This window comes from Equus przewalskii, chromosome 9 (assembly GCF_037783145.1).
Source record: "Equus przewalskii isolate Varuska chromosome 9, EquPr2, whole genome shotgun sequence".
In the NCBI taxonomy this organism is placed as follows: domain Eukaryota; kingdom Metazoa; phylum Chordata; class Mammalia; order Perissodactyla; family Equidae; genus Equus; species Equus przewalskii.
In genome coordinates this window covers 58937419-58951484 of record NC_091839.1, presented here as the reverse complement: position 1 = coordinate 58951484, position 14066 = coordinate 58937419, and the positions used below count along the sequence as shown (strand labels likewise).

The 14066-nt window shown below is 37.8% G+C and overlaps 1 protein-coding gene across 6 annotated transcripts in view; it reads left to right on the top strand.

Annotated features, from left to right (window-relative positions):
- AK9 (adenylate kinase 9) overlaps nucleotides 1-14066 on the top strand; it is a 125888-nt gene that overhangs the window by 6456 nt on the left and 105366 nt on the right. For 4 of the 6 annotated variants that reach the window (XR_011522625.1, XM_070559280.1, XM_070559278.1 and 1 more), the window contains exons 2-6: nucleotides 4366-4493; nucleotides 5001-5064; nucleotides 6813-6865; nucleotides 6966-7062; nucleotides 13277-13389. Coding sequence is in view for 5 of the 6 variants with exons in the window: in XM_070559280.1 (XP_070415381.1) it covers nucleotides 4366-4493; nucleotides 5001-5064; nucleotides 6813-6865; nucleotides 6966-7062; nucleotides 13277-13389 (455 nt within the window). In the remaining variant the exon portion in view is untranslated. The remainder of the gene's footprint in view (nucleotides 1-4365; nucleotides 4494-5000; nucleotides 5065-6812; nucleotides 6866-6965; nucleotides 7063-13276; nucleotides 13390-14066) is intronic. The other 2 variants (XM_070559282.1, XM_070559281.1) reach the window with 1 other exon arrangement.

The window sequence follows — 14066 nt, the reverse complement described above, 5'->3', positions numbered from 1 at the left end:
AGCCAAGACTCCTTTTATTATTGGTTCTCCACTTACCCTCGCTCTAACAGGAGGCCATGAGGGCGTTCTGGATCTGTTGGTGTCACAGGCAGCTCAGACCCCGTATCCCATAACCCTTGAAAGAAGAAGATATTCCCATTTCCACAGTGTATATTTCTCCAGTTAATGGTTGTAGGTTCTCTTGGAGAAGGACTGGGGAATCCCTATCATAAAAACTTGTTATGGTGTTATCGGGTCCATCCTCAAGGGCTCTTTGCTTCCCCTTCAATAAGTAGGCTCTGGAGCTAAGAACTGGGCAAGGAATCCTGATTTTCCACTGTGGCTGCTGACATCAGCCTTTGGTTCACTTGCCCTTTCTTGTTTTTTTGTTTGTTTGTTTGTTTGTTTTTTATTGAGTTAATGATAGGTTACAATCTTGTGAAATTTCAGTTGTACATTAATGTTTGTCATTCGTGTTCTAGGTGCACCACTTCACCCTTTGTGCCCACCCCCAACCCCACCTTTCCCCTGGTAGCCACTAATCTCTTCTCTTTTTCCACATTTGTAAATTCCTCATATGAGTGGAGTCATCCAGAGATTATCCTTCTCTAACTGGCCCTTTCTCGTTTTTTAGAAATGTAAGTTAATCAACATTTTCATGGACTGCTCGTCTGTCTCACCCCTAGGAATCCCATGGTTTATTAGCCATCGCCACAGATCTCTCTCGGTCTTGCCTGTTGCCATTCTGGGCTTGCTGCCCATTATGGTAATTATACCTACTTGATTCTGATGGTTAAGTGCTGCCACCTGGCCTCTGTCTTCCAGACCCTGTCACCCCCACAGACACCTGGGAACCCAGTATCATATCAGCCTCTCCCCGACTTTCAGGGCTGGCCTAAAAGGGACAGCCACCCCTGAGCTTCTTAATGATGCCAGTGCCCCCTTACTAGTTCATTCTGTAATGCCTTAATGAAAGGAGTGTCCTCTGGCCATCCCGCAAAGCAGAGCTGGCTGAGGAGTTCTCTGGCCTCATATAATAAATCCATTTAACATGTCACCTCTGTGAGCCTTTGACATCTTCCTCTGTGCTCTGCCAAGGTAGTTCCAGCATTCCGCCTTGTTTACTACACAGTCTGTTGTGTTTTTGTCCTTTGTTAAGAGCTGGCACCTGAGCTAACATCTGTTGCCATTTTTCTTTTCCTTTTTTCCTTCTTCTTCTCCCCAAAGCCCCCCAGTACTTAGTTGTATATTCTAGTTGTGAGTGCCCGTGGTTGTGCTATATGGGATGCCGCCTCAGCATGGCTTGATGAGTGGTGCAAAGTCTGTGCCCAGGATCCGAACCAGTGAAACCCCAGGCTGCCAAAGTGGAGCGTGGGTACTTAACCACTCGGCCACAGGACCGCCCCTGTTGTGTTTTTCCAAGCTTAAGGAACCTTACCAGCAGTGAAATAGGACCCACTCCAGATGTCATGTTAAACCATGAGTCATGGGAAAGAGCCCACAACTCTTCCCAGTCTACATTCCCCCACCCAGCATCCTCAAGATCTTTTCCCAGGCATGTTCTCCTAGTTCCTTTTGGTACATCATAGCTAGGCCCTGGTACATCATAGCTAGGCCCTGTAGCGCTTTCTCTTAGCTTTCTTCCTGTACCAGCACCTCCCCAGTTGAGTTGGGCTCACACTTGACCCCAGTTATTGCTCTAGAAGCTATGAAGGAAGGCAAAGACAGATCTTGTGGAGGGCAAGCATTGTCTTCTGAGGCATCTGCCTGAGATGAGGCAAGAAGAGGCTACTATCTTCCAGAAGTGAGGAGAGGGCTACTTCTGTTAATGCAGAGCATTCAGGGAAATCTTGGGGTTCGAGATACTTAGACATCTACTGAGATATTCCTATTCTAGGCCGTAGGGCCCTGGTTTTAGTGTACTTGTTAGAGACTCTTTAATAAATGCACTAGCTCTCTAAAAGGTTTAGATGCATTTGCCTCTTTAGCACTACATTTTATAGCAGCATTACTTATTTTTTTTGGTATTAAAGACGAAACTTGAATTTTAGCCCTTTGGTTCATGAAGTTTTCATCTCAAGTGCTTTTTAATATACTAGTATTATTTCTTATTATATGTCTTGTTTCATAATGACGTCTTAAAATAGTATTGGTGTATTAAGCCTATTTGAATTTTCCTAACTTCCACAGAGAACTATGATCATAGCCCATTTACCTAGAAACATATAGCCCCCTCAATCCATTTTTCATTGTTCCGTGAACAGTGTTCCAGACCCCTGGGACATAGTTTTGTTCCATTTTGGAAGTCTACTCATTAAAGTCTTTTCATAAGGTTTTGTAATTTTTCCATAAATGGCTTGTATATGTTCTGTTATATTTAATCCTGGTTACTTTATATTTTTGCTGCTAAGATAAGCAATATTTATCTTTGGTTACGTTTTCTAGCTATTTTTGGTGTATAGAAATGCAACTGAATTTTGTGTAATGATTTTGAATTCAATAAATTGGATTATCTCATTAATTCTTAAAGTTTATCTGTGATAAATTTGGGTTTTCATATCAACTGGAAATAATTAGTTTTCCTTCTTTTGTCTTAAAAAAATTTTTAATATTTAATTGTTAAATATAATGTTTGTGTTTTGTTCATACCCTTTATCAGGTTAAAGATGTTCCCTTCTATTCCTAGTTGTGAAGAGGTTTATCTTTTATTAATCATTAAAGGATATTGAATTATCTCATACTTTTACTACATCTGTTAAGATGATCATATAGTTTTTCCCCTTAAATTTATTTTAATATGATAAATTAATTTCCTCATATTAAACCAGCCTTGAATTCCTGGGGAAACCCAACTTGGTTATGATGTTATGATCTTTTTTATATATTGCTGGATTCAATTTGCTAATATTTTGATTAAGATTTTTAAAATCTTGTTCATGAATGAAATTGGCACATAATTTTGCTTTTTTGCACCACTCTCTGACTTAGCTATGGAGGTTATGTGAGACCCATAAACTGATGGAAGAAGGCTCCACTTTATCTTTTCTCTGAAAGAGTGAAGATTGTAAGACTGGGAGCTCTTCAGTAAAACCATCTGGTTTCTTTGTGGGAAGCTTTTGAGTTACTCACTCAGTTTCCTTAATGGCAATAGAACAACTCAGGTTTGCTTTTTTTTCTTACTAAGCTGATTTTTCTAGGAATTTATCAATTTTGCTTAAGTTTTCAAATTTATTTGGGATAACTCTGTTTATGATATCCTTTTATTATCTATATTGTATCTGCAGCATTATCTCTGTAGTCCTTTCGCCTATGTCTAATATTTTTTAATCAAGTAGACAATAAATCAGTAAACATTATGAAACACTTAACCAATACAATTCACAAACTTGATGTAAACAGTGTTTAAAGAACATTACATCAAACGAATGTAAATTTCATATCCTTTTCAAGGATACAGGGAATTTCTTTGATAATTACCATGTACTAGGCCATAAAGCAATCCTCAACAAATTTCAAAACATTAATATAATATGGAGAACATTCTCTGATTATAGTGAAAATTAGAAATAAACGAAGAAGAAAAACATAGAAAAATTTTAGTTTTTATATGTAAGAAACCACACTTCTCAAAAACTGTCTAATATTGATGAATTATACCTTCTGTCTTCTTTTCTTGATCCATCTTGCCTAAGTTTTCTATGTATAAGTCTTTTCCAAATACCGCTATTTAGCTTTTTTGATCCCCTTTATATAATGTTTGTTTTCTATTTTGTTAATTTTTTAAATATATCTATTTTTCCTGTTCTTCTTTTTCTAATATCTTAAGTTGTGAGCTTAGCTCATTACTTTGCAGACTTTCTTTGGTTCTAATGTAAGTATTTAAGTCTTCTAAATAGTACATTAGCTATATCTTGTAAGTTTTGTTCTAGATTATGTTTATTATTTTTCAGTTCTACATATTTTCTAATTTCCATTAGGATTTCTTGTAGAGACATTAGTAGCCCCTACACACATATACACATATATGTGTGTGTGTATGTATAACATTAAATTTGATCTTTAGTAGAATACATGTATCATAACATATATGTGTATGTATACATATTTGTGTTTTTTCCTTAATTTAGTTTTTCGGGAACACTTTGTTTTAACTGTCTTTTTTATGGCATATAGCTAGATTTTGCTTTTGGTCTGCAACTAAGAACCTATTATTATTTTAATAAATAAGGTTAACTTATTTGTGATCAGTGGCAAAATCCATATGCTTAGTAATGTGGAAAGGCTTCTGAGATAAGTAAATTCACAGAATATTCTATTTCTCCCTAACCTGCCTGCCTTTTCCAACTAAATTGGGTGCTTTAACAATCTTTCTCTTTCTTATTGTAGTATTTTGTATTATGACTTTTCAAGAGAAGACAGAAGAGCATCCTTTTGTGGATATATTTAATGAAGATGAAGCTGAAAAAAACTTTCTGTTGTCTAAACCTGTTTGCTTTGTTGTATTTGGGAAACCAGTAAGTTATCTCTTCTAAATTATTATTTAATGTCATTTTTAAATTTTTTAAAATCATAATTGTGTTACCGTACAAGAATGAAAACCACATAGTATGCTATTTTTTTGTGTGTTTGTTAGACTTTCATTGTATGACTTAAAATCTAGGGGCTAGCCTGGCGCCACAGCAGTTAAGTTTGCACATTCTGCTTTGGCGGCCTGGGGTTCCCTGATTCAGATCCCGGGTGTAGATCTACCCACCGCTTGTCAAGCCATGCTGTGACAGGTGTCCCACATATAAAGTAGAGGAAGATGGGCATGTATGTTAGCTCAGGGCCAGTCTTCCTCAGCAAAAAGAGGAAGATTTGCAGCAGTTAGCTCAGGGCTAATCTTCCTCAAAAAAAAAAAAATTTGCTTGATAACGTTTATGTAATAGTAACCTCAATAGAATCTTTAAAAATGAGAATATCTGTTTCACTGGCAAAATAGCTGTTCTATTGGGTTTTAAACAACATCTTTCTTTTTTAAGGGGGTTGGGAAGACAACATTAGCCCATCAGATAGCACAGGCATGGAAATGTGTTCGCGTGGAAGGTAAATTTTATCTTTTTTCCCTAATATTTTGTTATAAAAACTTTCAAATATGCATAACAATGTAAAGAATTGTACAATGAACACCTGTATACCCGTCTACTCACCACCCAGATTCTAGGGTTAACATTTGCTTGTGTTTGCTTCATCACACATCACTATCAACCCATGAATATTGTCTTCATAATAGCAGCAAACATGTTTTGCCCTTCTATTCGTCCTAGTTTTTTTCACAGAATTTAGGAGGGTTTATGAAATGCCTTTGACTCCACTCTTCTGCTCCAATTCTCTAATTCCATAATTTTGAACTATTGAGGATATGTGTGTTTTAGGTGTCTCCCTATGAAAGATGAGAAGAAAAGGAACTCTCACAGCTGCTCTTAGGACCATTTTCCAGGACTTAATTATCTTGAATGATAAATTTTATTTTTTATTATTTGTAAATTGCTTTGCATTATTTGCAATATGTGAAAGAAGGATTGATGTCTTTATATGTAAATATTATTTTAATCAATAAAATTATTTATTCCCTACTAGAAAAATAAGCAAAAGAATCCATCAGCAATTCATAAAAGTAGAAATAAAAATAGACAAACATAAGAAAAAGAGCTTAACCTAATTGTTAGTCAAAGAAATGTTAGCTAAAATAACATTGATCCTATCAATTTGGTAATGAATATGTAAAGTTTCTACAATTACTGTTGGCAAGGATGTTATGAAATGAGCATTCCACATGCTGTTAGTGAAGTTGTGATCTGGTACAATTTGGGGAGAGAACAATTCAGTAACATGTAATATACACACATAAAAGAAACTTTAAAATTTTCCTCTTTCTTTGATTAAAAAAATTCACTTGTAGGAGATCTTAAAGAATACCAAACCTTTCATAGATTGTTAGCACTTGGGGACGTAATTCAGCTGCTGCATCCTCCCCTAGGTCATGCGCCTGCCATTTCTACCCCAGGATGTCTCCCATCAAGGGATAGGATATTTCCTTCTAAAAAAGACACACATTGTTGGAATTTCATCCTCAGGATCCCTTTTTCTAATCAGTGTTTACCTGTTTTAACATTTCTTGATGCATGCTTTTGTTTTATAGAGTCAGTTTGCAAAATTAGTGGGCTCTGGATATAACTGTATGATTGTAAAAGTATCTGGACTAATACAGTCATGTGTCGCTTAACGACAGGGATACATTCTGAGAAATGTGTCATTAGGCAATTTTGTCATTGTGCAAACATCATAGCATGTACTTACACAATCCTAGATGGTACAGCCTACTACACACCTAGGCTATATGGTGCTAATCTTATGGGACCACCATGGTATATGCTGTGTGTCACTGACCGAGACGTCTTTATCCAGCGCATGATTGTAATACTAGTGTATACTTTTGTGCAATACTGCAATTTCCAAATCACTATTTTATGCACAAATTCATGTCGTCCTCACGTTCTCTTGCATCCTACACAGGGCATAAGCATGCAAGGCAGAGGTGTTTAGGAAGTTAGCTTCCTCAAGATCTTTTAGATAGCGAGTGACAGAGACAAATTCTCTGTGGAATACAAGAATTCTGCTGCCTCATAACCTGGTTAAGCTTAAATGACATAAGGTGTATAAATGGGTTTTGTAAACTCTAAAGTGATATACAAATGTTAATCTTTGTTACCAGTTACAAAACACATGAATGTGTTTCGTAGTGTGACAATTCCAATACCAGTTTGTGCTAATATTGCGAATTCATCTTTTAGCCTTACCAGTTTTAGAAGAACAGATTGCCAGTGAAACCCAATCAGGAGTTATGGTAAACCAATCTAAGTTTCAAAGTTATTCTGATTTTTTTAGAAGGCTCTGTGTCACAGATACATTATACGGTAATGTACACTCTCTGTGCTTGTTCTTAGCTGCAGTCCATGCTGGTCAGCGGGCAGAGCATTCCAGATGAACTTGTCACAAAGCTTATGTTGGAGAGGCTCAACTCCCCAGAAGTCGATCACTTTGGTATGCCTGTTTTTACACATCGGTGGTTATCAAAGCAGCCTTAAAATTCATGCTTTATCTGAGGCACAAATAATTTCTGCACTTGCTCTTTCTTTTGCCCTGGCACAGGAATCTCAGAGTTTCAGTTCAGTTGAGCAGCCCAGATAGTTTCATTTTCTTGTTTGCTTGTTTTATTCTTCAGATTCTACTTTTAAAAAACTTTTTTTTAAAGTTTTTATGGTCCGATCTTCTTTTAGCATCATGTTGTCCAGCTACAGCATCAACAGTCTGCTGTGGTCCTTCTCACGGTGCTGACAGCCTCTTCTGACTGCTTTCCCATTCACCCTGAGTTTTATTACTAAGTCCTGTCAAGGGTTGGGTTTCTCTGCCTTAATTCATGCTTAAAAGGCAGGAATGGGAACTAGAATGACACCAGCCTCCCCTCTGGCTCCAGATATTGGCAGGCTTCAGTCTGTTCATCCAGTCTACCCTCTGACTCTGGACCCAAGATGTCTCCCTGCCCTCAAACAGACGCTGAGCAGGAGCTTTGGACCTAATTTCTCAAAACAAAGACTCCTTAAGCTCAAGATAACTAAAAAGAAAAGAGCAAACTCTGACATTGGCAAATGAAGGGAAGAAGAATAAAGATGCGCTTGGGAGAAAATCATCCACCTCAAATAGCTTTATTGAACGAAAAGAAAAATTTAGAAAGCTTCTTTATATTCTCAGTAAGTTGAGAGGACATTGTGATTATCAAGAATACAGGGATAAAAATAGAATGCAGTAAAGTAAAAACCATGATTGCCAAAGCAAATCACTAATGGAAGAAGCCAAAGCAGACTTGTCACTGCAAACTATATCTATAACGTCTACATCTATAGGTAGAAAGATCTCTCTCTATATAGATGCTATAAGAATGAAGTATATCTATTCATCTATATATAGATGTATATCTGTATATCATCTCTGTATATTATGTAACACACTTGGGCACACACACTGTCTGTCTACCTATCTATCTATCGATCCGTGATAAAGAGGATGAACTTAGGAAAAACACTCAGAATGTGAGAGGTTAAATGAGTGAAGAAGGAAAAAGGGCAATCACAGAATTACAATTTCGGTCAAAAAATGACCCCAAAAAGCATAGTGATTGAAACTGAAGCATGTATACAGGTAGGCAGGCAAATATGTTTTTGTTTATACTTTACCCTACCTTACCTCTTGAAAATTTTAGAGTGATTGACATGGCTACAATAAGATGGGGTAAATGTTAAATATTGGCAAAAAGAGAAAGGAGAAAATGAACAAAATAAACCTACTGAGCTACGCCATTCTCAGTGATCATGACCTTTCTAACTTATTATGGAAAATTTCAAACAAAAGTAAAGAGAGTGAGATAAAATTCCCCCATGTGTCCATCACCCAGCTTCAACAATGACAGCTCTTGTCTAATCTGGCTTCATATGTACCTCTAGCTACACGCCTCCTCCAATCTACTGTACTTTGAAGCTAATCCATATCATATCAATTCATCTGTAAATGTTTTAGTACGTATCTCAAAAAGATAAGGACTCTAAAAATCTATCACATTACCGTTATCATACCTAAAAAATTAATAATAAATCAACTACTAACCAGTCTGTGGTTAGATTTCACTATTTGCCTCATATATTTTTTCTAGTTTTTTGTTGTTGTTGTTGGAAGTAGGATCCATATTGCAGTCGATTGGTATGTCTCAAGTCCCTTTTAATCTATAAGTTCCCCTACGTCTCTCTCTCATCCTGTGTTTTCTTTGTTGAAGAAACTGGTTATTTGTCTTTTAGAGTTTCCTACATTCTGGATTTTGCTGGTTGCACCCCCTAGTGTCATTTAATGTATTCCTCTGTCCCCTAGACTTTCTGCACACTGGTACTTGTCCTGGGAGCTGGCAGAGGAAAAGTGGCATAAATGATTTCTTGAGTCTGAGGGCCACACAATCAGCATGCAATTGCGTGGCCACATTGTAGGCATGCACAACTGGGCTCATTTCAAGGCTCCAGTGGAGGCAGGACCTAGAGCCCCTTCTGCCCAGACTCTCCTCACCTGTCTAATAGCATCCCCAAAGGAATTTGTTTGGACCCTAGCACTCTGCTAAATACAGTTTGAAAGTCTCTGCTCAGCAAGGATTCTTTCTGATGTTTGATCTTACCCAGAAGCCTAGGAGATGGTAGAAGCAAAATTGGAACTGAAGGGCTTTCAAAACAGAGATATTAACTTGGGTCAGGAGCTAGGTGAGGCTGGGTAATTGATGACTCCAAAATCCCTAAAGACAAATGTGTGCTGCCGGGGACACTGCACAGTAGAGTATTGCTAAATTCAATCATCATTTTTTTCTGTACCAGAGCCCTTTTATACTACGCTTCTAGTGCTATTTAGAAGGGAAACTTACACAATCTATAATTATAATCCTTTCATTTACAACCTGTCATGCTGTGTTGGCCTTGAGCCAAAATCAGTTTCCATGGACGATATCCTCACCCAAGAGAGAAAGGTAGAGTCAATGCCTTGCATCCTGAGAAGCCCCTCTCTGCTTCTCGCTTCTAGATTCCAGAAAAACTCATTTTCCCCAGTAAGTAGTGGATGATCTTGCAAGTCGTTGGTCACCGCTGTGTCCACCCATGTTAGGCTGGCCTGAGGTCAGATGGATGTCAGGGCTGGATGGGCGCTAAGCTGCTCAATGTCTCTGAATCTCTCAGAAAGCAGTAGCATGTCATCTTCACTTTTGTGGAAATAGAGAATACCTTCTTCTTCTCATTGTGCCAGGAAGTGGAGGCAAAGTGATGGTATGGGCCAGTTGGTTTCCCCTGGGCAGTCGTGTGGACAGTCTTTCAGTTTTCCCTTGGTGGGGATGATGCAGGCTGGGCACTAGCCTGCAGAGTGCCTACCCTGCCTGTGATAGTACATGCAGGGCCTCGCAGCAAGGAGTGGTGTGGGATCTGCCATTCCTGCATCTTCAGCATGGAGGGCGAGGACTTGGTAACAGTGTCAAGGCGATGTGGGACGTGAGGGGGAGTCCTCATCCATGCTTCCATCCTCACACATGTCGCTAGGATTAGAGAGGTTGACGGTGGGCTCAGGGGCTCTGTTCTGTCTATAAAGAAGTATCCCCCTGAGATTTTACCAGAATTGGGTCTAGAAAACTAAGTTATTCCACTCTAAATCTCCACTAGTGAGACACACTTAAGTGACATAACTGTCTCTCTCACATCTCTTCCATACATACATTCCTAGGGTCTGGATATGATGATACTGGCCACCTTGCCATGGGTAGAGCTCCAAAATCCATTGCTCAGAACATTCAGGCCCAAATAATGGCCTATCAGGACAGAGCCAGACCCCATAGAAACCCACTCTTCTGCTGCCTCTACCAGGAAAGAGACTGAGTATGAACCTCATTAAGATATACATGTGTCCTTGAGGTTTCGCATGCCTGTAAACAGTCATACTTGGAATGCCTAATAAGCTCTCCAGGCAGTGGGTCAGTGGTTGTAGAGATGCACAGGGTGCTAGAGAGCACAGCAAACAGTGCCAAGCATCTTTCTGTCATCCACTTGTGATTCACAGATGTTGGGCAGCGTTGCCAGCGGAGGGAAGGGGAGAGACGTATTGCATACTCCCTTGTTGCTTAGGAGAGGGCATGAGCTCTGGAGACTGACCGGTCTCTGGAAATGTCCCATCAGGAGGGATGAGCTGGTCCAGGGTTGAATTCAGTCTGAAGCTAGACCTTGCAGTCCCTTTCACCACAGTACTCACCCTGGCAATGCGTCAGACCAGGGGGTTAATGCCAGCCGTCACATCCCAGAGGAGGCACTATCAAAGTCTTGACAAATTCAGATAAGGTTGTTAACAAATGGAGGCTAGATTAACAATAGGAGCCAAGCCAAACCAAGGAAGTGCAGAGCCAGAAAAGCAAAAAGCGAGAGCAGCAGGAGGAGGCAAGCAGAGAAACATCTGGCCCAGTCCCTTAGACAGTGCCAGTGCATGCATTGGCTATATTTTTGTAGGGTATGTTGGGCTCATTTAAAGGCCTCAAATAGGATGCATGCCTTAGGATACCACCACTATTTCAAAGGGTTTCAAAGACAACAGCAAGAGGAAAGAAGTAAGCCAAGTTGGAAACTCAGGATTATAGCAAGACAGGAGAGAATCATGATTATATAGCTCATATATCCAAACCCAAGATAACAGGTCTCCGTTTATGCCTTTTGAAGTTAAACTACTTAGGATTGCTTCTCTGGATGGTGTCCAACACATAGTTAGCGAAAGTGAAATGTTTGAACAAGCTTAGGGGAAGTTGGCAAAGAACTAAGCACTTAGTGAGATTTTTGGATTACCGTGACAGTTGTTGGTCTGCTTTTTTAAAATAAAAGATTGTGATCAGCGTGTTCATAAGTGAGGATTTTGAGGTTGGCTTATTTGATACATTCATTCATTCATTCATCTATCAGCAGATGCTCAGTACCTTTTTTTATTGTACTCTTCTAGGCATTGTAGAGGATAGCAGTTCTCAAACTTTTTGGTCTCAAGATTCCTTTACATTTATAAGAATTTTTGAGGCCCCCAAAAGAGCTTTTGCTTAGATGAGTTATATCTATCAGTACTTATCATATTGGAAATTAAAACTGAGAAATGTTTAAAATATTTGTTTAAAAATAATAAAACTGTTACATGCTAACATAAGTAGCATATTTTATGAAAAATAAATGCATTCTTCAAAACAAAAAATTTAGTGAGAAGAGTGGTATTGGATTATATTTTTGCAAATCTCTTTAATCTCTGGCTTAAGAGAAGGACCTAGCTGGATTCTCACATAGGCTTCTGCTCAGTCTATTACAATATATTGTTTTTGTTGAAGTACAGGAAGACAATCCAGCTTCACACAGATATGTAGCTGGAGAAAGGAGTATTTTGATATCCTTTAGAATAATTGTGGATATTCTCGATCCTACACCAAAACTTGACATGGCGAAGTTTCTTAAAGGTTAGTTGTGTTGTGGAATCTGTAAACCATATCAGTGAACTTTACAAACTCTGTTATGTTAAAATTTATCGGTCTATTTTGCACTTGGAATGGGTCATGACCCATTCATGATTTTGTGGCACCACGCATTGGTCATTTGAAACATATTGGTGCACTGAGATATGCAGATCTTCCAAATTTTGACACAGTTCGTATACAATACCAAAAAAATCACATTTGTTAATATCACAGTCAATCTCATCAGGAAGAGTTTTAAGAACTGGGAGGCTGTTAAGCTTATGGCAGTAGATACAAGTTTTCCAAAATTGGAATTTTCGCTTAGATTTCATAATTGGCAATGTATGCTGTCAGTCGTTTACTTTGAAATGACAGGGTCACTCTATTCACTTTTTGTAAAACGTCTGCCAAATATTCAAAGCTGAATAATAGTTTATAATAATAATAATAATTTGCCTATCAGTTGTCCTTCCAAGAAGAAAAGTTCTATTAAAATAGTAGAAAAATTGGTTGAAGGCCTTTAATTCCCACTGAAGGAGTTGAGACTTTTGTCTATTAATAAGAGAAAAATTTCTCAAGCAAGAGAGTGACATAATTAGAGAAATATATTAAGGAAATTAATGTGATGTTGGTAGACAGGGTGAATTTCAAAGAGAAGATTTAGGTTTCTGGGTAGAGACGCAAGTCAATAAATTCGCTCAGCCAAAATTGTATTGATAATGTTCTGTTTCTTAAACTACATGGGGAGTACATGGGTGTTTTATTACTCGCTATAACTTACATAAACATTATATACATATATATTCTGTTGTATTATAAAATGTTAATTTAAGAAAAAAATATATGCCATGCAACCCCTGTAGTGTACCTTTACCATTCATCATACGAGCTTTCCTAAAATGAGTTAAAAGAATTATTAGCATAGAATTTCCTTTCCTAGGCACCTCATGTGCCTAAAGTAAATTGATTTGGCATTTTTAAAGATATCTCTTCCTAGCCCAATGATTTTATTTATTATCAGAAAAACGTTATTCATAGTTATGCTTCATGTGGCAATAACCTTAACTATTAATTAAAATTTTTGACAGATGATTTTAAGACCTGCATCAGTATTCATCAATAAGTAGATAATATTTTATAAAGTAATAATAATAAATCCATGCTCTCATATATTGATAATACTATAAAACTTAAAAAGAATATTTTACTTGACAGGTTATATTATCACAGAAATACCCTCACTTTCACAGGGTGCCATGACTACTTTGGAGCAAATAGAATTACTTAAAAATTTAAAATTGAAACCTGATGTTATAATCAATATTAAGGTAAGAATATTCTTTGTTTTTCTGGTATAGTTAACTGTTCTTTTTGGTAGTAGTTAAATTCAAGGAATGTTTTAAAAAATTTTAAGTAGTTAGGGAGATGATTCTTGCATCAATCATAAGGGACGGAGTTGTACCTTCTCATACCTCTGTGCTTTTGCACCCGCAGCTCCATCCGCGGGAAACATCTCCTTGCCTCATCACCAGGCTTAATCATAGTCATCCTTTGACAGTCAGTTCAGGCATCATCTCTTCAAAACTTCCCCTGATGACCACCCCGTCCACACCAACATACATTAACTCTCTTTCTCTCTCTCCCCTTCTCCCCCACACCTTATTTACCACAGGAACATTAAATACTTCTCTCATGACCATTCATCACATTTCTCTCTTCTCTCTATCATATTACCTCAGTATCTTGTCATGGTCCATTTTCCTTCTAGACTCTGCCTTACTTGAAGGCAGGAACCATGTCTTACTCATATAAGCATCAACTAGCATAATATATGGTACCTAGAGACACCTAATAATTTTTCCAGTTAAATAAAATGAAAGAACAAACAAATGATTTGGACGTATGAATGTTAAAGAACACCACTAGATGATTAAGAATCAAGGTTGGGTCCTATTCCCAATTCTCTCCTTTATCAACTGTTACAGTTTGGTAAAATCACATTTAG